The sequence below is a fragment of the Mauremys mutica genome, chromosome 11 (assembly GCF_020497125.1).
Source record: "Mauremys mutica isolate MM-2020 ecotype Southern chromosome 11, ASM2049712v1, whole genome shotgun sequence".
NCBI lineage: Eukaryota > Metazoa > Chordata > Testudines > Geoemydidae > Mauremys > Mauremys mutica.
The window spans coordinates 25,374,972-25,398,781 of NC_059082.1; the positions used below are offsets into that span (position 1 = coordinate 25,374,972).

The 23,810-nt window shown below is 41.0% G+C and overlaps 1 protein-coding gene across 1 annotated transcript; it reads right to left on the reverse strand.

The window, feature by feature from the left end:
* Positions 1–800: 800 nt before the first annotated feature.
* On the reverse strand, positions 801–22,615 carry MNS1 (meiosis specific nuclear structural 1). Its single transcript, XM_044979797.1, has 10 exons — positions 22,181–22,615; positions 21,459–21,686; positions 19,612–19,739; positions 12,062–12,164; positions 9,321–9,550; positions 8,230–8,446; positions 8,032–8,139; positions 5,013–5,270; positions 2,831–2,956; positions 801–1,270 (listed from the first exon to the last, which is right to left on the reverse strand). Exons 1-10 carry the CDS (start codon positions 22,613–22,615, stop codon positions 1,172–1,174), a joined length of 1,932 nt encoding a protein of 643 aa, XP_044835732.1. The 3' UTR covers positions 801–1,171.
* Positions 22,616–23,810: the final 1,195 nt, after the last annotated feature.

Below are 23,810 nucleotides of genomic sequence, written 5' to 3' on the forward strand. Positions count from 1 at the left end.
AATGGGTGTCGACCAAGGGATAACTAATCACTTCAAAGTCATACCTTTAGTTAATTCAGATTAATTTTCCTCTGTGGACAAAGCCCAACTGCGGATAAGACTGCATAGTACCATGCAGAGAGGAATGAAAGTAGTGAAACCTGTCCCCAGGTGCATTCTTGGAAATGTGATTGTGACAATACTCTTTCATAAGCTAAGACATTTCCTAATGTAACTGGAATTCCTATCATCTGTCCATGAATCAGTTTCTAAAGTGACAGGTTTCAGAGTAGCAGCTGTGTTACATCTACCAATGTGATATATGCCATCATGTGCCAGCAATGGTCCTCTGCCATGTACACTGACCAAATCAAACAGTCTCTATGCAAAAGAATAAATGGGCACAAATCTGACATCAATCATAACATTCAAAAACCAGTAGGAGAACACTTCAACCTCTCTGGTCACTGAGTAACACACTTAAAGGTGACAATCTTGCAACAGAAAAGCGTTAAAAACAGACTTGAAACTGCCGAACTTGAATTAATATGCAAACTAGATACCATCAATTTAGGCTTGAATAGAGACTGAGAATGGCTGAGCCATTACACACATTGAATCTATTTCCCCATGTTAAGTATCCTCACACCTTCTTGTCAAACTGTCTGAAATGGGCCATCTTGATTATCACTACAAAAGTTTTTTTTTCCTCCTGCTGATAATAGCTCATCTTAATTAGCCTCTTAGAGTTGGTAGGGCAACTCCCACCTTCTCTGTATGTGTGTGTGTGTATATATATATATATATATATATATATATATATATCCCCTTACTATATGTTCCATTCTATGCATCCGATGAAGTGGGCTGTAGCCCACGAAAGCTTATGCTCAAATAAATGTTAGTCTCTAAGGTGCCACAAGTACTCCTGTTCTTTCTAAAGTGAACTCCCTTGGCAAGTCCATTTTATTATGCATGCATTGTTTGAGACGTACTGTAATAGCAAAATTTATTGATCCAAACTAACTACAACACTGACTTAAAAACTGTAGCTCTTGTAACCATTTAGTTCTGAGCTTTTTCTAAACCGAGACCCTTTCTCATAACATTAAACAGGAATTTCTCACTATTAACAGCACATAGAAATATGATGACATCTAGTGGTATGCAACAAAACAAATTCAGGGGAATTTCAGTTATCTTCTGAATACACATCCTCTTTTCTCTTCTGATAAGCCTTCCTAAACTCCTCACCAAGCATATTAACATCATCTTCATCTTTGAGTATTCCCTGCAATTAAGGAGAAAGGGGAATAAAGATTGTGCATGTTATTTAGCTCCTGTATATTGGGCCCAAGAATACATAAATTATTTCTTGACTATATCTTAGGTATGTATATGCAAGGCACTGTAGTAGTGCAGTGCCTGTGGTACTATTATGAAATTTGAAAATAAAGAATGAGTGGGTAGGCTGTTTCTTTTGTAAAGAAGCACAATTGTTTTGGAGGTTCAGTTTTATTTTAAACTGCTGTTAAGATGAGTCTTTAATAAGGAGGCTAGAAGTTACCAAAAATCTTGCCTAATTGTTTTAGTTCTCACTGGGGATGTGAAGTCAGTAAGGATAATGGCTTCTGACATCACATAATAGGGCAAAGTATTATTTGTTTGTGATAGAGCTCATCACCAATGCAAGTGAGGAGATGTACATAGTAAAAGTTCTGCATGCACTAGCCTACTTTGAATCCAGCTAACAGAGGTAACAATAGCGGTGAAGACATCACAGCTTGGGCTAATGAAATGACAAGATGTCCAGGATCCATGCAAGGCTTGTACTATCAGCACTGAAGGCCACACTGTGCTGTCTTTATTATGATTATTACCTGAGTTAGTGCTGGATTCAATGTAGCTTGGGTAGGCTAGCCTATACACAGCTTTTGCTGTGTAAACATACTGAGTGTCTCATGTAAGGGCCACAGCACAGAACCAACCTCCCAGATTTATAAAAATCCAGGAACTGCATTAAAGAGACTTTAGTCAGGTCACATCTGACCACAAACTTAAGTTCTGTTAAAGTCAGTTATTACACAAAATAAAAGCCCATAATTGGAATTTGAAAAAAAAATATTTCACTTTAACTATTTACAATCCCAAATGGCAAACCATTATGCTAGTGCATGACCTGAAAGTAAAAACAAACAAAAATGTCCTGTGCCCATGCTGAAATAATTGTGTGTTAAATTCTAGTACTTATAACTTACACCTGCATTTTATCAGTTTAATGCAGTTTTAAATTTATTTTTTTTTATTATGCGTTCTCCTAAGGTGCACAACTGGCAAGTAAAACTCAATCCCTGCTGTACACCTTCCAGCAGCAGAAAGCTAGTGGAAATTGCGACTGGGAAATACCATAAATTAAGGGGGACTTTCTGGCTGGTATAGAGCTGATGTATAAGCCTCCAACTCCAGCCCTCCTCCTCCTCCTGCCATCAGGGATATGTTGGAGGAGGGAGAAACATGGCTGAATGTTCTGCACTTCAGCAACTCTCTGCTTCCCAGGACTCAGAGATCATGAGAAGCAGAGTGTTGGTTAGCACAGCCTTCAGGCTGCCTTTGCTTATGCTGAGAACTGGGCAGCCCCCCCCCAACTTCCGCCCCACTACAGAAAGCCAAAATGGGTTTTTACTCTGTATACCCCTCACACAGGCCTGCACTGAGTGCAGGAATGTAGCCACAATATATTTTAAAAAAATTACATTCGTTACAGAAATTATCCTTGAGGTAAAACAGTTAAGAGAAAACAGATTTATGGGATGAACATTTCAAGTATTAGGGGAAAATATAATTCACTTACTCTAGGAAGATACCCCAATAATTTAGTTGCATGTTCTTTAAGAAGTTTCTGTCTCTCTTCTTCAACAATTGCATGAATATTTCCTTGTCTTCTCTCTTCCAATTGCCTTTCTTCAAGTTCACGCTCCTACAGAAAACAACATGTCTTTGTTACCCTTCTATTTCTGTTTTATGAAAATTAATTTCAACCACATCTATAAACTGGTAAAGAAGGACTCTGTCAGTAGAGCAAACCAAGGGCTTCCACTTAATTGCTCAACTTTTGTATCATCTTGCAAGAAAGTAACAAGTTTTTTTTGTTATGATTGTTGCTGAAACAACACAAATTCAACATTCAAACAGGATGAGAAAGTGGCTATGAAGGAGCAAATTATTGTTTAAATACATCATTTTAATAATTAGAAAACCTGAGAAGAGAAATTAAAAGCCTCTGAAAGATAAGAGTTGAAATTACTTTGCTGCTTACATGTTTATAATCGTCCCTCTTTAAAAACTGATACATGAAGATATGATTCCCTGTGACCTAAAAGTATTTTCAGACAAGATAAAGTGTGTCCAGCAAAAGAAACTGGAAAGGAAAATAGACATGTTCTTCAGGCCAAACTGAATCCTCAGTAACATACATACAACCCAGATTATCTTTAACAGGCTTGCACAGGTGTAGCTGATTTGAAATTTAGTAAACAATTCTATTGATGTATAAAAAGGAACAGAACAGTACTAATGTGCAAAAAGCAAGAAACTCATTTTTGTTAATACAGTGAGCAAATGATACTGAATACACACAAGAAGCAGATCCACTGAATACGAAAGTCATTTATACATAATCACTTTCAAAGTAAAATTGAACTAGTTAGAAATTGCTTAGCACCTTTGGCTATATCATTTTTTTAAACATGCAAATGAGGGAATCTCAGATGGCTACTGCAGGTGATATGTAATTGGATTTGTTTCACATATATAATGTGTGAGCAATTTATCTGTCAATTAAATCCTTTAATTCCTAATAATTTAAATGCAAAGTATTATTTCCCTTTAAGGGAAATGTACATTCAATATTGGTTTAAAGTCTAAATTGTAGTATGCTACACAGCCATGTACCCTGCAGTATTTAAAATAGTGTAATGGCCTTTGATAAATCAAAACTATAATGAAGTTCTAAGATTCTGGAGCGAACATATTTAAATGTTATTTTCAATGGATTGATTTTGTGCTTGTCACTTTTTGCAATGAGAGCCATTAATCTGGTACCGAGTCTGTTTTAACTCCTATAGTAATGCGATTTTAAATATTAGACAACTGTTTTACATTTAGTATCTCTACCTACCTATATAAAAGTATTTGAATATGTGTTTTAAGTCGAAAGAGAATGTTAAAATATCCAAGATAAGAAAGGTCCTTTTTGACTCCAAAGCTAATAAACTGCTGTTTAGTTGGTTTAACATGTGATATGTCATCTACTTTAAACAGATATGGAAAATTTTCACACACTCTATGTGAGTATAAATTAGAGTAATAACTTTCTCCCTTATATTTTACTCTTCTATAGAAATAAGATTCAGTGAATCAGTTCACAGTTTTACTCCTAATTTTGTTCATAAAACATCTAGACTGATTACATTCCCCTTTTTGAGTGTGTGCCTAGTAGGTGAATGTTAACTTGAATCTGCTTCCTTTCCTGTGCCATGATTCCTTTGGAAAGAGATGCTTAAATCTCAAAAGGGAATTTCGTGATTTAAACTTTTAAAATAAATTCTTTGGACTAAACCATCATTTTAAAATGTTCAATTTTTAAACGAATATTTTCTACAAGGATGCTGAATAAGTGACCTAAAACAGCACACTAAACCCCTGTCGCAGCAAGTATATATGCTAGGATGGACCCCTGCAGAGTCTGTTGACTTCAACAGAGTTCCCTGTGTACTCAGAGGTCCAGGAAGTGGATCTGCTTGCTGGATCAGGGCCTAAATTAATACATTCATTGTAAGTTTAGCCAAAATTAGCCATGAGGTGACTTTTCTCCATGCAAAATAAAAAACAAAAAGAATTGCCCATTCCTTGATTAAGGATATGGAAAGGAAAGCAGCAATCCTAACAAACTGCTGCAAATATTGTCTTACAATTTTAATAAGCTTTAGCTCATATTGAAATCGGGGGGGGGGGGGGGAAGAGAACCCTCTTACTTTGTCTGCAAGGAACTGTTTGTGACGCTCTTCAATAAGTTTTTCCACTGCCTTTCTGTGCTCAAGCTGTTTCATTCTTCGTTTCTGAGCATTCATCTGTTCAATGCGATCATCCTCTGCAAACTTGGCTAACATCTTCTGTCTGAAGGCCTCTTCTTCTTCTTGCAAAGCCTGCAGTACTATCTTCTTGAAGGCTACTTGTGCTTCATATGTTTGCCTTAACTCTAGACGCTGCCTAATTCTCTTCTCCATTTCTGCCTAGAGAAAAGCCGACAAAAATGCTAATACACTGCAAACACTGTGTACCATATCTACCTGTACTCACTCCTTGTATCCAGTTAAATACTGTCAACCAGTCTATGCTTAAACCCATAAGGAGGGGCTCAGATAAGTATCTGAATTAAAATAAATAGTATATTACTGGGGACCTACAAGATTCTCCCATCCTTCAAAAAGATTTTTACACTAGGATTTGCACTTGTTTATTGCGGCTATCATTCCTAAAACCAGCAAGGATGGTATTAGGGAAAAAGTGTATAGCGTAAGTATATAGTGCAGGATAAGTGCCATAAAATGCTGACCCTTCTAATGCCTTCTTATTTAGCCACAGTAAACATGACTTAATGAAGGATCAAGCACAGAAGTTGATATCTTTTACTATTTTGTCATGTGACATTTTAAAAACAGCATCTGGAATAATCTTCTCTGGAAAATCTTTTGGATTATTTATTGTAACTGTGGTCTTCCAGAATAAATAAGTGCACTTCAAAATTATGTGGACGTGGTAGACATTCCATAGTTAAGACTGCAATGGTATTTCTGTTATAATTCCAGTGTTGTCATATGCCCTCTCTAAATCCACAAAAGAATCTAAAACTGGTAGATTAAGTCTGGGGCAAATGTAAAATTTTTCTACAAAAACTGAGATGAACTGAACAAGCTACTCCTGAATAGCATCTAAAAAATGTATGTTAAGAATTCAAAGTCTGATTGTTTTTGGCAGCACCATGTAAAAGAAGGAATTGGGGGGGGGGGGGGGGAAAGGCTAGTAGCATGCACTAGACTCATCTATTTGTGATCTAGGGCACAAGTCCAATGTCTAGTTGATTAAACTTGAATTTTAAAGTTACTGACATTTCAAAGAGAATGGATCATTAGCTCCAAGAAACTGTCATAAGAATGTCTGAGACCTAAACTTTCATTTTTTAAAAATAGTCTCCAGCTCTTTTCCATGAAAAGGTAAACCTCAAAATGTAAACCAATTGCCAAAGAGGCTTGTCAATGGCAAAAATATTCCCCCGCCCCCACCACCACCAAAACTGAAGTCAGTTGAACAAGCTGTTTGTAAACACATTTTTTAAAAAGGTGATGGCCACCACAGTTAGAAACTAACTTTTTGGGGGGGGGGGAGGGAGAGGGGGAGGGTGGAAGGCAGATCCTAGTTTGATAATGGAAAGGGGATACAATTTAAATTAAGTTTATCCAATGCATCTCACCCTAATTCCCCAATTCTTCAAGATAGAGGATGCTTGTTGGGGCTCCTCAGAAACCACAACGGACTCACTGAAGTCCCTCACAAATACCCCCAAACTACCAACAGCCTTATTAGAGCTAGCAGATCCAAACAAGCTTAAATAGGGATGTCAGCCCATGAACAATTCTAAAGGGGGATTGTTGAGGGTGGTACTTGGCCCCAGAAGAGCATTCTAAGACTCTCAGGAAGCGGTAAAGAGACCTGCTCACAAGCTTCGTAGGGTATGACTACACTGCAGCTGGGAGCGAGCCTTCCAGCCCAAGCTAGCATGAGTTTCTTTACCCAGGCTGGGAGGCTCACTCACAGCTGAGTGCAGACATACCCCGAGAGCTCTCCAGAGGCATCACCCAGATGGAGCATTACTGCAGGCATTTCCCAACGTGTACAGGGAGTAGTCCTGCAGAAGCACTGCAGGAAAGGAAAAAAGGAATGCCTCGAGACATACTGCCTTCTACATCCATCTTACTCTCCCCATTATCTCCTGCACCTCAGTTTCCACAGCAGTGGAATTCTCTTCCTGTGCACATCAGGAGGGGAGCGAGAGTGAGGCTCCATTTCTGCAGACTTCCAAGTCAGCTTGCCTTTCCCCTTCCTGCTCTCCCCAGTGTCACATTAGGATTATATCAAATATTAATATATGTTCATACAAATAACTTAAGTTGATGCGACTGGGAGTACATATCAATAGCTTAAGGATAAAATCCTTACAAGAACACTGAACAAATAAACCATTAAAAAGTCAAGAAATTCAGCATTATAATTAAACACGAAAGAAACTTAAAACTCTTGAAAGTATGGAAATTCACATTAAAGATAGCCAAACTGCTTTAAGTACTTGTTACCATCTTAAACTTGGAACCCAGCTTTCAAATGCAATAAGCATTAACCTATATACAAGTCATGTTGTTTGTGAGATAGCAGCTGCCAAAGTCATGTCAGAATTGATGGTGTAGAAAAATGCAAGATGGTAACCAGAACATCATTTTTAAGTTTGATATTTTACAAATGCTAGAGCTACCACTTTGATGGATGCTGTTCAAATTCTTTCAGGATCAAACTTTTCTAAGCACTGGTCCTGCACCAGTGATCAAAAGGAGTAAAACAACCTCAATTACAGGGTTGGCTAACTGAGCTTAGCTAGTGCTGTAAATACTTTGTAAGATACTTTATTACTGTATATAAACTACTAAATATTTTTTTCTGTACTTCTTTGAGACTATTATTTTCCCCCCCATTATTTCTCTCAATCTTCTGCAAGAAGTATGGCAACATCATTATCTTTTGCCTCCTATCCACACAGGTTTATCTGTGCCTGAACTATTAAGGTAACACAAAATACCACTTAAAGGAGCCCACTGCATGAAGGGCCAAATTCTCACATTAGATATTTGTGGAAGACCCATGTGCATATCTAACAGGAAAATCTGGTCCAGGGAAAAATATTGTACTTTATACTTATTGCTTTAACCACTTGCAAACACCTACCATCTCCCTTTTTCTGTCTGCCTCAGCTTGTTCCTCAAGATATAGCTCTTGTCGCACTTGTTCCAGATCTTCACGCTCCTGTTGCTCTCTTTCCAGATTCTGCGCAATCTAAAACATGAGTAAGAAACATTTTTAAATGACATATCAGATATCAGATATTTTATAAGATTTCAAAGTTTTTGGTAGCTATTCTAATACCATGTTCTGGAGCTTTTGTTTTCTTTCCTCACTCGCTTGAGCTTTAGCCATCCGATCTTCTTCTCTTTGCTGCTGCATGTTGGCAAACTCCATGATTTTCCTATTTTCTTCTTCCATTTCTTCACGCTTCTTTCTCTTCCAAATAGCCTGTTCGTTTTTAAATTCTTCTATGTATCTCTGAGTTGCTCTCATTTTCTCTAACTTGAGTTGTCTTTCCCTATATGAAGGTACAAAAATGTAAATACCTAAATAATTCTTCTTAAAATTATACTTTGATCTCTATTATTAATATGCTCTCACTCCTTGTAAATAATATATCCCCTTAGGGGAAAAAAAGCAGGTGCCTAGTGTCCCAAAGACCCTCCCTATTGCCTATTATCGTACTCCGTCTAAAAGAAGATCCCATGCCATAAATACATTTCTTCAGGTGGTTTAAGGCTATACATAGCTACTCTACAGAACTTGGCATTGTGTCCAGGCATATGCCAACAGAGACCAGGCCATGTGGCACAGATTAATATCACTGGCTGAGCTTTATTTTGGAGTTGTAAGCTCCAGGAGAAATACTTTAAGAGCAGAAAGGTTTCAGAAAGCAGAAACTCAATTTTCCTCCTGATTAACTTACATCAGCCACCCAGAATAAAACCTCCTTCCCCTACTCATCCCCATGAGCCAAGCTTCCACATACGACAGTGTGGCCGGATAGGAGTTTCTGTGTCTGGTAGGCATGTGCGACCATGAAAAATTGAAATCTGTGTTATGTAGCAATTTCTGGGGTAAAGAAAATCAAGGAAGTACTCCTTGAAATAAGCTGCAGACTTCACAGCTGGTCAGCAACAGCACAACCTGAGCTGGATGACAAAAGTACTTATGCCCAAATCAGAAAAACACATGCTTCAATCCATTCCTATTCAGGAAAATACGTAAGGACGTGCTTAACTTAAAGCATGTGCTTAAGCACCTGTCCTGAATAGGGATGCTTTCCTGAATCGGGGCCACATTTTGTGAAATAAATATGCACAAATTGGTTCATCTTATATGTGATCACATGAACTTTTTTGATAAAAAATACAAAACCAAAAACAACTAACATTTGGTCTTCCTCATAGATCTTCCTTACGATTTCATCAATCATGAGTTTTTCTTTTAGGAACTCCTCATAAGCATCCTGCTTCTTTTTTTCTTGTTCCTCAAGCTGTTTCTCCAGTTCTTGCTGATAAAGTATTTTCTCCTTATTTCGCCTCAGTTCTGCAGAACTCTCTTCCATTATCACCCTTTCCTGCTCTTCTTTCATCTTTTGTGATATTTCAGCATCACGTTTCTGTTGTTAAAAACATTGTAAGATTTTTCCCTCCTCTCTTACGAGTATAATCTGGAATGAAAAACTATAAAGTATATACAAGCAATCTTATAGAATCTTATTGTACCACAAAAATGAAGCGAATGTTTCATCCTGAAAGATGACCTACAAATGTAATTACCAGTGTGTGTTGAATTAACAGATAAGGTCTGAGCACATATTACCCCAGCACTTAAAAGAAGATATGTATGTATGTAACAGTATGCAGAACGCCTCTCACAGCCTAGCTATTGATGAATTCTGAAAGGTCACTGGAATATGGTGGCTTAGCTCTGCAGACCCTCTTTAAGGGGGGAGGGATAGCTTAGTGGTTTGAGCATTGGCCTGCTAAACCCAGGGTTGTGAGTTCAATCCTTGAGGCGGGCCACTTAGGGATCTGGGGCAAAAATCAGTATTTGGTCCTGCTAGTGAAGGGAGGAGGCTGGACTCAGTGACCTTTCAAGGTCCCTTCCAGTTCTAGGAGATAGGTATATCGCCTATTTTTTTTTTTTAATAAAAATGTTTTCATTCTAGCAAAATACATCAAAAGAATAAGGTACTTATTTAGAATGATGACATAATCAAAGTTACCTGCCTGTTTGTCAGCATTTTCAGACACATTAACAGCATCCACCATTGTTTCCTGAAATTCTTTAAATATACATTTAATAGCAATAAAATTTTCACCAGTGTATTTCTAAAATCATCACACTAACCACGCACTGTAAAAATGCACTGCTGCTGTTTGCTATAGCTTAATTCTGGGAAGGGACCATATTGCAAAAGAAGAGACTCTGTTAACATTTAAAATAATTTGATATTATATTTCACCGTGCAATTTAATTAACTATTGCTCTGTTGCTATAAACTAAGCTTCTTTGCTATGGCCATACACTATCAACTAATTAGCCTTTCATAACAAAAATCAGATCTACAACAAATTATTAGACCCTTAACTCTAATGACATTTTAGATAAATCAGTTTCGCAATTAGGCTAACTTTAAGGGAGACACTTCCAGCATAGTTGCTTATTTTCAGCTGTTGCTGAGAATGAGGAGGATGAACCTGCTCCTACTTAAGTGAAAGGCAAAACAGGCTGATTTCAATGACAGCTGGATCAGTCTCTTACTTTCCATGCACCACAATGATTATTCAGCTTATTAACCCAATTTTGAATTTTTATATAGTGGTAAATACTTACAAGCCTGCATATTTGACTTGCTGGCTAATCAGCAGCCAGGAAAGATAGGAATGAAGACTTTATCATATACAAAAAGGTTTAAATTCTAGTTGTTACAGTAACTAATCTAGAAATCAAAATAATTCCTGTCATTATGTAAAACTAAATGAATATTTTAGTCACTGGTGTTTATGCTATCAAAAGTCAACAGCATAGTTCCTACCAAAGGGCTCTCTTCCAGTCATCTGTAATTCACATCATGGCTTCTGATCCAGGAAGTCTTTGTAAGCCTTCTGGACTGCACAGTCATGGAAGCAGTACTCTTTTTAAGGCATAGAATCATCATACCAAACCATCAGAAAATGCCACATAATGTTAAAATTGGCATTACATCCGTGCTGCTCTTCTTCACACAGAGACATACTTTCATATGGGAATCAGGCTCTTGGGAATAACTTACGGAAATACACTGAACAAGCTAAGTATGTTCCCTTATGTCCTAGCATGGGGTGGGTGAATCAGCCAGGCTATTTTAACTGACAGTTTTAATGGAGGAGACAGACTGAGGGAGTTTCCTGGACTTGAATCAGACTGCCATCTGTAACAGATGGCAGAAGCCCCCCACCTCATTCCTAGCCACTAGGATGGGAGAGGTACTACTCAATCCTGCCAGGTAATTCCTCCTCTTCCCCACAATATTGTAATATCTCCTCACTCAACAAGGCTAGCAATTAAGTTATTGACTGGAATAACTCCAGCAGGGTGGAAAGAAATAGAAAATATGATTGAAGACATGGAGTTGGAGTGTGCAGGCAATGTGGAACTGCGTTAAATCCCAATACACTACTGCCAACCCAGAGCAGCTCTACAACCCCCAGGAGCATATAAGAATTTGCAGATTGTCCCGATGCAGAGCACTGTGACTCCTGAATACATCCACCAGCAAGCAGCAGACAGCTTAGGCTGCGAAGAGGCAAAAAAGCTTTGTAAGACTTCAATTCAGGAAAGTGTCCCTATTCATAAGTGCACTTAAACACAGACTTATGTCCCACTGACTTTAGGGGAACTTATGCACGTGCTTTAAAAAGTGCCTTTCCTGAATTGGGACCTATGAGTTTTCTAAGACATTTGAACATACAATTCCTCTTTACTGGAATTCAATTAGTTTTCTTCAGGAAAACATTTCACATTTTTATTATAATAGACCAAAAATCAGAAGTCTTTAATACTATTCCATTTTTTTTCTAGGATCTGAGGTTATTTAACACAATACATGGACCTTTGTTTAATGAAAGTTAGAAAAACAAATTACCATTTTCTCATATCTTATAGCTTCTTTTTCAGCAATCTGCACAGCCCTTTCTTTATTCATGTAAGCAGATTTCAGTTTCTTCTCTAATTCTCGAAGTTCAAGACTGCAAAAACAATTTTTTTTGTTAATGAGAATGAAAAAAATTGAAATTAATTGAGTTGCAGGAATGTAAACGGCGCGAAAAATGCAGCCCATTATGTAATACTTAAATCGGAGGCCAGATCAACTGTGTTGGAGAGCTGAGATGACATACGCACTGGACATGAAGTCAGAAATGAACTCAAATTAAAACTGAAATATGGGTATAGAATGGTTTTGAAATAAAACTAAATTGAGAACTGTAAATTTTTTTTCAATATTTATGACAACCTACAACAGTTTGCAGATGGTGAGCTACTAAAGCACCTGCTGCTTCACTTTATTATTGCTGTTTCCACATTATTTAACTGTACTAAGTGTCACGTATTAAAGGACACCAGCATTAATTAAGAACCAACTAAGAACTGTAAAAAGAAATCAAGCATTTGGGCACCTGTTTTGATGTGCATGATATTTTACAGATATTTAGTTAAAATTAGAAAAAATAATTAAAATAGGTATGTTTCACATGTAAAAAGAATAGTACAGAAAGAGAATGTTTAAGAAACATAGGCAAGATAGAAACGAAGACGGAGAGTTGATGAGAAATACTTTAAGATTTTTCCAGGAAAGAGGGAAGAAGACTATGCCAGATGGTGGAATGAAAAGGAAAGAAAAGAGACAAAAGATTTGTGTGGAGAATTTTTAAAAACAAGGGGTGAAATCCTGGCCCCATCTAAGTCAAAGGCAAAATTTCCACTGACTTCAACTGGACCAGGATTTCACTCATGGAATGCAAATTTAAAGTGAAGCTTGAAATGAAGACAAATTATTTGAGGATGGAGTTATGCTTCTTTGTACATACTGGAGTTTGGAGAGGTAGAATTTGAAGAGCCCTAGAGATACCACAGTCAAACAAGACAGATGGAAAGCATAATGAGGAGCGGGTATCAATGGTCTTTTGCTTACCGCAAAGATATAAAAGGCTAGTCCAAAACCTTTTTCATAGAGGCCAACTTGAAGCTAGAGTGATCACTGATAGAACAATCACTAAGCTTCTTTCCCTAACTAACATATTCAAGAATTAACCAGAATTCCTACTTAGCTTGACTTTAAATTGCTGCATAAACTGGTAGTATCTTTTTAATTCTATCTGATCTCCCATAATGTCAGTGTCATTTAATAATCTACTGCCATGATATCATAGAATCATAGAATCTCAGGGTTGGAAGGGACCTCAGGAGGTCATCTAGTCCAACCCCCTGCTCAAAGCAGGACCAAACCCAACTAAGTCATCCCAGCCAGGGCTTTGTCAAGCCTGACCTTAAAAACCTCTAAGGAAGGAGATTCCACCACCTCCCTAGGTAACCCATTCCAGTTCTTCACCACCCTACTAGTGAAAAAGTTTTTCCTAATATCCAACCTAAACCTCCCCCTCTGCAACTTGAGACCATTACTCCTTGTTCTATCATCTTCTACCACTGAGAACAGTCTAGATCCATCCTCTTTGGAACCCCCTTTCAGGTAGTTGAAAGCAGCTATCAAATCCCCCCTCATTCTTCTCTTCTGCAGACTAAACAATCCCAGTTCCCTCAGCCTCTCCTCATAAGTCATGTGCTCCAGCCCCCTAATCATTTTTGTTGCCCTCCGCTGGACTCTCTCCAATTTATCCACATCCTTCTTGTAGTGTGGGGCCCAAAACTGGACACAGTACTCCAAATGAGGCCTCACCAGTGCTGAGTAGAGGGGGATGATCACATCCCTTGATCTGCTGGAAATGCCCCTACTTATACAACCCAAAATGCCATTAGCCTTCTTGGCAACAAGGGCACACTGTTGACTCATATTCAGCTTTTCGTCCACCGTAACCCCTAGGTCCTTTTCTGCAGAACTGCTACCCAGCCATTCGGTCCCTAGTCTGTAGCAGTGCATGGGATTCTTCCGTCCTAAGTGCAGGACTCTGCACTTGTCCTTGTTGAACCTCATCATATTTCTTTTGGCCCAATCCTCTAATTTGTCTAGGTCCCTCTGTATCCTATCCCTACCCTCCAGTGTATCAACAACTCCTCCCAGTTTAGTGTCATCTGCAAACTTGCTAAGGGTGCAGTCCACACCATCCTCAAGATCGTTAATGAAGATATTGAACAAAACCGGCCCCAGCACCGACCCTTGGGGCACTCCACTTGATACCGGCTGCCATCTAGACATGGAACCATTGATCACTACCCGTTGAGCCTGACCATCTAGCCAGTTTTCTATCCACCTTACCGTCCATTCATCCAGCCCAGACTTCTTTAACTTGCTGGCAAGAATACTGTGGGAGACTGTATCAAAAGCTTTGCTAAAATCCAGAAATAGTACATCCACTGCTTTCCCCTCATCCACAGAGCCGGTTATCTCATCATAGAAGGCAATTAGGTTAGTCAGGCATGACTTGCCCTTGGTGAATCCATGCTGACTGTTCCTGATCACTTTCCCCTCCTTTAAGTGGTTCAGGATTGATTCCTTGAGGACCTGTTCCATGATTTTTCCAGGGACTGAGGTGAGACTGACTGGCCTGTAGTTCCCTGGATCTTCCTTCTTCCCTTTTTTAAAGATGGGCACTACATTAGCTTTTTTCCAGTCATCCGGGACCTCCCCGATCGCCATGATTTTTCAAAGATAATGGCCAATGGCTCTGCAATCTCATCGGCCAACTCCTTTAGCACCCTCGGATGCAGCGCATCCGGCCCCATGGACTTGTGCTCGTCCAGCTTTCCTAAATAGCCCCGAACTACTTCTTTCTCCACAGAGAGCTGGTCACCTCCTCCCCATACCGTGCTGCAGAGTGCAGCTGTCTGGGAGCTGACCTTGTCTGTGAAGACAGAGGCAAAAAAAGCATTGAGTACACTAGCTTTCTCCACATCCTCTGTCACTAGGTTCCCTCCCTCATTCAGCAAGGGGCCCACACTTTCCTTGACTTTCTTCCTGTTGCTAACATACCTAAAGAAACTCTTCTTGTTACTCCTAACATCTCCGGCTAGCTGCAACTCCAAGTGTGATTTGGCCTTCCTGATTTCACACCTGCATGCCTGAACAATATTTTTATACTCCTCCCTGGTTATTTGTCCAATCTTCCACTTCTTGTAAGCTGTTCTTTTGTGTTTAAGACGAGCAAGGATTTCACTGTTAAGCCAAGCTGGTCGCCTGCCATATTTACTTCTCTTCCTACACATCGGGATGGTTTGTTCCTGCAACCTCAATAAGGTTTCTTTGAAATACAGCCAGCTTTCCTCGACTCCTTTCCCCATCATGTTATTCCCAGGGGACCTTGCCCATCAGTTCCCTGAGGGAGTCAAAGTCTGCTTTTCTGAAGTCCAGGGTCTCTGTTCTACTGCTTTCCCTTTTTCCTTGTGTCAGGATCCTGAACTCGACCATCTCATGGTCACTGCCCCCCAGGTTCCCATCCACTATTGCTTCCTCTACTATTTCTTCCCTGTTTGTGAGCAGCAGGTCAAGAAGAGCTTTTCTCCTAGTTGGTTCCTCCAGCACTTGCACCAGGAAATTGTCCCCTACACTTTCCAGAAACTTCCTGGATTGCCTGTGCACTGCTGTATTGCTCTCCCAGCAGATATCAGGGTGATTAAAGTCACCCATGAGAACCAGGGCCTGTGATCTAGCAACTTCTGTTAGTTGCTGGAAGAAAGCCTCGTCCACCTCATCCCCCTGGTCCGGTGGTCTGTAGCAGACTCCCACCACGACATTACCCTTGTTGTTCATACTTCTAAATTTAATCCAGAGACACTCAGGTTTTTCTGCAGTTTCATATTGGAGCTCTGAGCAGTCATACTGCTCTCTTACGTACAACGCAACTCCCCCACCTTTTCTGCCCTGCCTGTCCTTCCTGAACAGTTTATATCCATCCATGACAGTACTCCAATCATGTGAGTTATCCCACCAAGTCTCTGTTATTCCAATTACATCATAATTCCCTGACTGTGCCAGGACTTCTAGTTCTCCCTGCTTGTTCCCCAGGCTTCTTGCATTAGTGTATAGGCATTTAAGATAACCCGCTGATTGTCCCGCTTTCTTGGTCTGAGACAGGAGTCCTCCCCTCTTGTAATCTCCTGCTTGTGCTTCCTCCCGGTATCCCACATCCCCACTTACCTCGGGGCTTTGGTCTCCTTCCCCCGGTGAACCTAGTTTAAAGCCCTCCTCACTAGGTTAGCCAGCCTGCTTGCAAAGATGCTCTTCCCTCTCTTCATGAGGTGGAGCCCGTCTCTGCCTAGCAATCCTCCTTCTTGGAAGACCATCCCATTGTCAAAGAATCCAAACCCTTCTCTCCGACACCATCTGCGTAGCCATTCGTTGATTTCCACGATTCGACGGTCTCTACCCTGGCCTTTTCCTGCCACAGGGAGGATAGATGAGAACACCACTTGCGCCTCAAACTCCTTTATCCTTCTTCCCAGAGCCACGTAGTCTGCAGTGATACGCTCAAGGTCATTCTTGGCAGTATCATTTGTGCCCACGTGGAGAAGCAGGAAGGGGTAGCGATCCGAGGGCTGGATGAGTCTCGGCAGTCTCTCCGTCACATCGTGAATCCTAGCCCCTGGCAAGCAGCACACCTCTCGGTTCTCCCGGTCAGGGCGGCAGATAGATGACTCAGTCCCCCTGAGGAGAGAGTCCCCGACCACCACCACCCTCCTCCTCCTCTTGGGAGTGGTGGTCGTGGAACCCCCATCCCTAGGAAGGTGCATCTCATGCCTTCCAATCAGTGGAGTCTCCTTCTGCTCTGTTCCCTCAGGTGCATCATCCACTCCACTCTCTGCACTAATACCTGTGGAGAGAACATGAAAACGGTTGCTCACCTGTATCTGTGTTTCTGGTACATGGATGTTTCTGGTACTCTTTCCCCTTCTGGAAGTCACATGCCGCCACTTATCCTCGCTGGCCTTCTGTCCCCGCTGCGTAGCCTGCTCTGAATCTTCAGAAAGTTGTGCCCGCTGCAGCTGATCCTGACGTCTATCCAGGAAATCCTCATTTTCTTTTATGGAATGCAGGGTTGTTATTCGTTTCTCCAGACCTTGAATCTTCTCTTCCAAGATGGAGATCAGCTTGCACTTGGTACAGACAAAGTCGCTCCTATCCTGTGGAAGGAAGACGAACATGGCGCATCCTGTGCAGGTCACAACGGCGGATTGCTCAGCATCCATGGTCTCTTCCTTCTAAGAGCTCTCTCCAGGCGAACTCCTTCTGTTTGCCTCTCTGCTGTTCGCTGCTCAGCTGGTTCGCAGCTGACTGCCTTTTTATAACAGTCAGGCCCAGCTGGAACAAAGCACTCCCAGATCAAACTGGTCAAACAAGCAATCAAACAATCAAGCACACAGTCAAACTGCCAAACTGCCCCCCCAACAGACACTCAGATACTCACCAGCGCAGTCCCCCTACTGCAGCACTTAGCGTACCTCTGCTATCCACTTGCTACATTGTATTTTGTAACTAGCAGCTGTAAAAATCATTAATGCTCTGTCCTCGTCATTGAAACAGCTAGCCATTGTTCCTCATCATAATTCTGGTGTAGCCTAGAAATGAGCTGGTGAACAGAGAAGATGGTGCATGCTTGGACTATTATTGGAGATATGTAATTCAAGCATTGCACTACATGACCAACAGCCACTTTTGAAGTTACATGGGAAATTGTACTAATTCTTAAAAAAACCCAACAAGCTTTGGTATTTCATGTCAGTCTGTCCTTAATTTTATCAAGCATACCCCCCAAAAAAAGAAAAACCACTTTTCTTGGAAAAGGTTTTGTGAAAGGTATAATTGAATGAGAGGGAAAGTATTCATTCAGTAAGGTTTGAACTGGTTCTTATTTTAACCATATTAACATTCTTAGGCACATGAGTTACACTAGTAATTAAAAAAAATCATTTAAATATTGTGTTTCTAAAACTGATGGGCTATTCCATTTTAAAAGGAAACCTATCCCTCTGTTAAAGGAGTCGAAAAACTAAACTAAGTTTAAGGGACAAAATTCTTCCCCTAGTATGCATGTGCAACTCTTATTGATGTCAATGCGTATTTGTATATTCATGTCTGAGGGCAAAATTTGGCCCTAAAAATCTTCAGGTTATAACAAATCAGAATATTTAAAAAATACCTTTCTTACTAACTTTTTAAATTGATGTTAATAGGACTTAAAATCTGTGCTTTAAATGCTTTAAATTTATTAAAAAATCGGCACTGCTGAAACAACAGACTAGACAAAATTCTGTGTGTGAACACCAATAGTATGTTAATAAGGAGTTAGTGTTACAGTCAGGGCGTGTAGTTTTCCATGATTCCATAGCTGTGCCAGAGCATGACACAGATTTCAGGACTGATCATAGGAAAACACTGAAAACTGTCAGTTGTCAAACCTCTTCCCCGACTCCACTTGCCTCTTTTTCTTCGAGTGGGGGGGAGCAATTACCTTTAAAAAGATTTTTAAAATGAGCCAAAGAGGTGAAAGAGTCAGAAAAAATAGACAAGAGGGAGTGAGAGGGGAAAAAATATAAACTTTATTGAAATTGACCAGTGTTGTAAATAATGAAATTCTGTCACCCTGCTATCCTAACTTCTCATTCCAGATTAGGTTTAAGCTCCTTGCCTGCTTGACTCCACCAAATTCTAGCTTGCTTCCATCTCATATTGTCTTGCCACTGTTACTCAGGGTCTCTGATTCTCAAATTCTGCTTCCTTCTTTGTATCTTCTCCACACACAACTGTTTTCTCTCCCTTCCACCTGTGTCTGAAATATCCTCCCCAATTTTGTATGCTTTGCAATCTTCCTATTCTTTTAATCCCTCCTCAAAATGCACCTCCTTTCCAGTTTCTCCAATAATGATTCACCTTCCCTTACCAATTTAACATACATACATTAGTCTTTAAAAAAAAGGAACCAGGCATGAGGTCCCTTTCAAAAACTAACAGGCTCATAATCTTAGGATGCAACTACACAAGCCACATTAAAGCGCTGCCGTGGCAGCGCGGCACAGCACTGGGAGAGAGCTCTCCCAGCACTCTAAAAAACCCACCTCCATGAAGGGCGTGCTCCAAGTGCTGGTGCACTGTTTACACTGGCAAATTACGGACCTGAAATTTGCAGCGCTCAGGGGGGTGTTTTTTCACACCCCTGAGCAAAGAAATTGCAGCCCTGCAAAGTGCCAGGGTAGCCAAGCTCTTAGTTTATTTAAACTTCCCTCTCTCCCTCCCTTGCCTGAGGGCACCTCTCACTGCATCCTATCCTGTGGCATCTGAATTAGGGCTCAACCCCAGCTGTAAAACAAAACAAAATAATAAATGGAAATTATTTCATTACTTCAATATAAATAAATATGCTCTGAAATATAATTTTCAGAATTCAGCATGAATCAGTTTTACAGTACTGGAATATTATTTATGAATTAAAAATGAGATTACTGTATTTGTTCTATATATAAAAATACCTGTTCTCTCTTATTTGCTGCCTCATTTTTTCATCTTTAAGTTTTTCATAGTTTAATCTTGCCAACTCAGTTGCCAGTCTTTCTTCCTGCTCCAGCTGCAGCTCTTTCAGTTTTTTGTTTTCTTCTGCCTGGCCAGAGCAAATAATTTCTGTAACAATTTCCCCCCCAGACATTTCATACACTCATTCTCTTAAACGGATTGATATAAGAATATTCAATTATAATAGTCAATTAAAAAACAAGATTTGGAAAGGATATAAATGCTCACACTTTGGAGCATAAGCCAACCTCTAACTATTGAGGTTGGGAGAAAACTTTCCCTTGGGACAAGTTACACCATAACTGCCTACTTGCAGGGTTTCTTCCTCTGAAATAGGGCTGGGAAATGTCTGAGACAGGATGATGGACCACGGTTTGATCCACCACAGCATTTTGCATTGAGCTGTACTTGTTTTTCAATTAACAAACCATGTTCTTTCCTCATGTGCTGTTACTGTGCTAGAATGTGATCCATACTAATGTAAATATAATGCATGTTATACAGCATAGCATAGGTGTATTAACATATATTGAGGATGTGAGACATTCCATAAAACCTATAGTAACAGTCAGTAGATTACTGTTTTGGAGGTGGACAGTGGAAACATAATAGAAATTTCTTATAAATATTGGACAGGTAAGGAATAAAGCAAATTAATCTAGACATTTGGAAAAGAAAGAACCATTTGAAAATGGAATAGTTTACTTTCCTCAGGATCTATCACTGCAATTACTCTGGAACAGGTTAAATAATGCTTCTGGTCACATAATCTATTACAGTTAAACATGATATATTGTGTTAATGTACAAATGTAAATACAGTAGCTCCTCACTTAACGTTGTAGTTATGTTCCTGAAAAATGCGACTTTAAGTGAAACAATGTTAAGCGAATCCAATTTCCCCATAAGAATTAATGTAAGGGGGGTGGGGTAGGTTCCAGGGCAGCTTCCCCTACTCTGCAAGCACCAGGGGCGGGGGGCTCAACCCTCAGCCTGCCCACTCCACCCCTTCTCCCAAGCCCCAACCCTTGACCCGCCTCTTCTCATCCCCCTTTACTTCGCATGCTGCATCCTGACTCCTCTCCCCTCCCTTCTAAATGCTGCAAGCCAGCTGATTGCCATGGGCAGGAGGTGGGGGGAGGAGAGGGAAGGCACTGATCCGCGGGGTCTGCTGGCGGCGGGGGGGACGCGGGGCGAGCGTAGGGACACTGCCAGCTGTGGAGAAAGCAGGCAGCCAAACAACGTAAGAGTGGAGCATTGCACAACTTTAAATGACTATGTTCCCTAATTGATCAGCAACGTAACGAAACGACGTTAAGCGGGACAACTTTAAGTGAGGAGTTACTGTAAATATATATGCACACGCTTTGGATGTCTATAATGTATGACATTTATTTATAATGTACAGCTTTAAAGAATACATTTCTCTAGACTAAATGGTATGCTCATATATATCTTTCATCTTCAATGAACAAAATTACCCTATGATATTCATATAGCCTGTTATTTTGTCCATGTTACCATTTTGTAACTCTTATTTATAAATACAATGAAAACGATAAGAAGCCCTGCAAATTACTCACTCTGCTGTTGCCTGTAAGATTAGCTAAATAATATTAGATTTGGGGGCATTTAGACATTGATTATTTTACGCATATGTTTTATCTTTCACTCCCACCCCTTTATATGTTGCATGTCATCTTAGGTTGTGAATTTTCCCAAGCCGGAACTGTATCTTCATATGTGTATGTGTGAACAGTAACTAGCACGTGATAGACACCACCGGAACACAAATAAAAAGTACTCGCTTTTTGAATAGCTTCCTCCATCTGCCTTTCATACTCTTCATCTTTCAGCAATCTTGTGAGACGCTTCTGATCAACCGGTTCCTCAGCATCCCACATCACCTCCAATTGCCTGATTCTCTCCAACTTTTTTTCATGTGCCAATTGGAGGAGATCTTTGTGATACAACTCCCTCATCTTTTTCTGATTCAGCTGGGCAGCATTCAGCAGCGGAGGCCTTCTCATCGACTCCTGCGTGGGGAAAAAAGGAAGAATTTTATAATGGAGCCGAGCCACAATGCTGCAGGGATACACAAAGTGACAGGAATTGAGCCAAGGGCGCCCTCTGGAGATTCATGAGAGAATAATCCAGGTTCAAATTCTCCTTCACTTACCGCACTCTGATTTATCGCAATATTTATAGACACAGCCCCGCCCCATAATTACCCCAAATGCCATCGCCGTGAGTGAATGAGGTAGGACCAAGCAATATACACAATGCAGCAGGTATGAACCGACAGGCCTTACACCCCACCCCGCTGGGCCCAGGGCCTCACAGCTCCCCGCACCCCACATCCCCGCTCGGTCCAGGGCCTCGCCGCTCCACCCTACCCCGCTGGGCCCAGGGCCTCACGGCTCACCCCCACCCCGCTCAGCCCAGGGCCTCGCCGCTGCCCCCCGACCCCCCACCCCGCTCGGCCCAGGGCCGCTCCTCCACATACGACTCGCTGCCGCTGCTAACTCACCATCCTCTCGCAGTCAAGGAGCCCACCCGGCGAGGAGCAGCCGCTAACGGACTTTAGCGCCTGAGGGCCTGGAGTCCGGGTCCGCCTCTCCCCTCCCCCAAACCCGTAGAGCCCGCGCGCTGTTTGGGAACCGAAACCGTTGCCCTGGTAACAAGCGGCGGCTCCAGCTTCCGGGTCGACGCAGGCGGAGCGCAGGGGCCACCTGCTAGGAATCCGCGCTCCGATTGGACAAGCGGGCGGCCCAACGCCGCTCAGCCTTCTAGAGACAGAATGCGCTGTCGCTAAGCAACCGCCCTTTCCGGTATTGGCAATCGGGTCGTTCGTGATGGGGTTGGGGCTGAGGAGTGAGCAAGAGTCTCGTCCCGTGCCAGCGACCTCGCAGCGAGGGGCAGCGCCACAAACCTCTACAGCAAGTGGCCGGAGGCTGATCCCCATCGCATAGGCCTCTATAGAAAATGGGGGAAGGGCCTTGATTTCTGATGAGGCCTCTAGCCCTGGCCGCGCTACAGATACCGAATAGAAAATGGGGGCTGGCCCCGCCAGGGCAGCAGTAGGAGCTGGGCCTGTCACAGGTGCTCCTGCAGACAGCTGGGGGCACAGTGTTGTTGGGGGTCTGTGTCCTAGACCAGGAGTCCGCAAACGGGGAGGAGGGGGGCGTGAAGAAGCTTGGGCCTTTCACCCTTTTAAAAAATGAACATACACAAAAAAAGAACAGGCTGGGGTTATTTTAAACAATTTTCATAACTACAGTAGTTCTATTATGCCTTTAAAATTAATTTGGAATCTCACTAACGTAAACACTCATTTAATGATTAATTAATATTAAAAACATAAATTGGCAACATATATAATAATGGCTGAGAGCCCAAGACCTCTCAAATGAGTCAGACGCTCTTACACTAAACTGAATGAATTGTAGTATGTCTCTGTTTCCACTCCACCTTCCAGTTTCAGATTACAAGTAATGCAAAAAAAACCAAAACAGTTTCAGATTACAAATAATGGAACAGGGGGATGACAGGAAAAGTTTGTGCATCACTGTCCTAGACAGTGAGGGAACATCGCTTTGTTAATGCGCATGAAGGAGACTAATTGCAGCCATAAACATTCATAATAACTGTCAGATTTACTAAGGACCCCTCCATTTTGACAAACATTTGTGCAACAATGAATAAAAAATATCCAATTGTTTCCTATTCAACAATTACCAGGGTGATTACCACTGAGGTCAGCTCTTTCTGTCTAGTAAAGGCATGGCCCTAACTTTCAACAAAAAAATGGTTTTAGTTCTGTCCTCACAAAAGTCACCTGCCCCAGTACTTTTCAGTGAGGGCATAGGGTGGTTTTCTACAAATACCCATCTTCTAGCATCTTTAGAATTTAGCATCTATGGAACACTTGTTGCACACCTGTACTTAAGCAACTCTCATGTAGTTCCCAAAAATCACATTCAGGACTCATGATACAGATGGGAGGAAGTTTTAGATACATCATGAGGACATTTCCTTGCTGTGATTTTTTCCAGATTATAAATATTTAGCTCAGAGGCTTTACTACACTGAAGAAATGTCTCCCAAAATTCAAATAAACTCATAGAAGCAGTAGTGTAGACAAGGCAAAATGAACAGAC

What these genes read in the sequence shown, in the direction of transcription:
- MNS1 (XM_044979797.1), bottom strand. Translation starts at nt 22,615, where the DNA reads ATGGGGATCAGCCTCCGGCCACTTGCTGTAGAGGTTTGTGGCGCTGCC. An exon ending in CAGCAAATAAGAGAGAACAG is followed by an intron (nt 12,165 to 19,611) that starts GTATTTTTATAT and finishes TTGTTTTTGCAG; the next exon opens with TCTTGAACTTCGAGAATTAG. An exon ending in ATCTATGAGGAAGACCAAAT is followed by an intron (nt 8,447 to 9,320) that starts GTTAGTTGTTTT and finishes ACCTTCATATAG; the next exon opens with GGAAAGACAACTCAAGTTAG.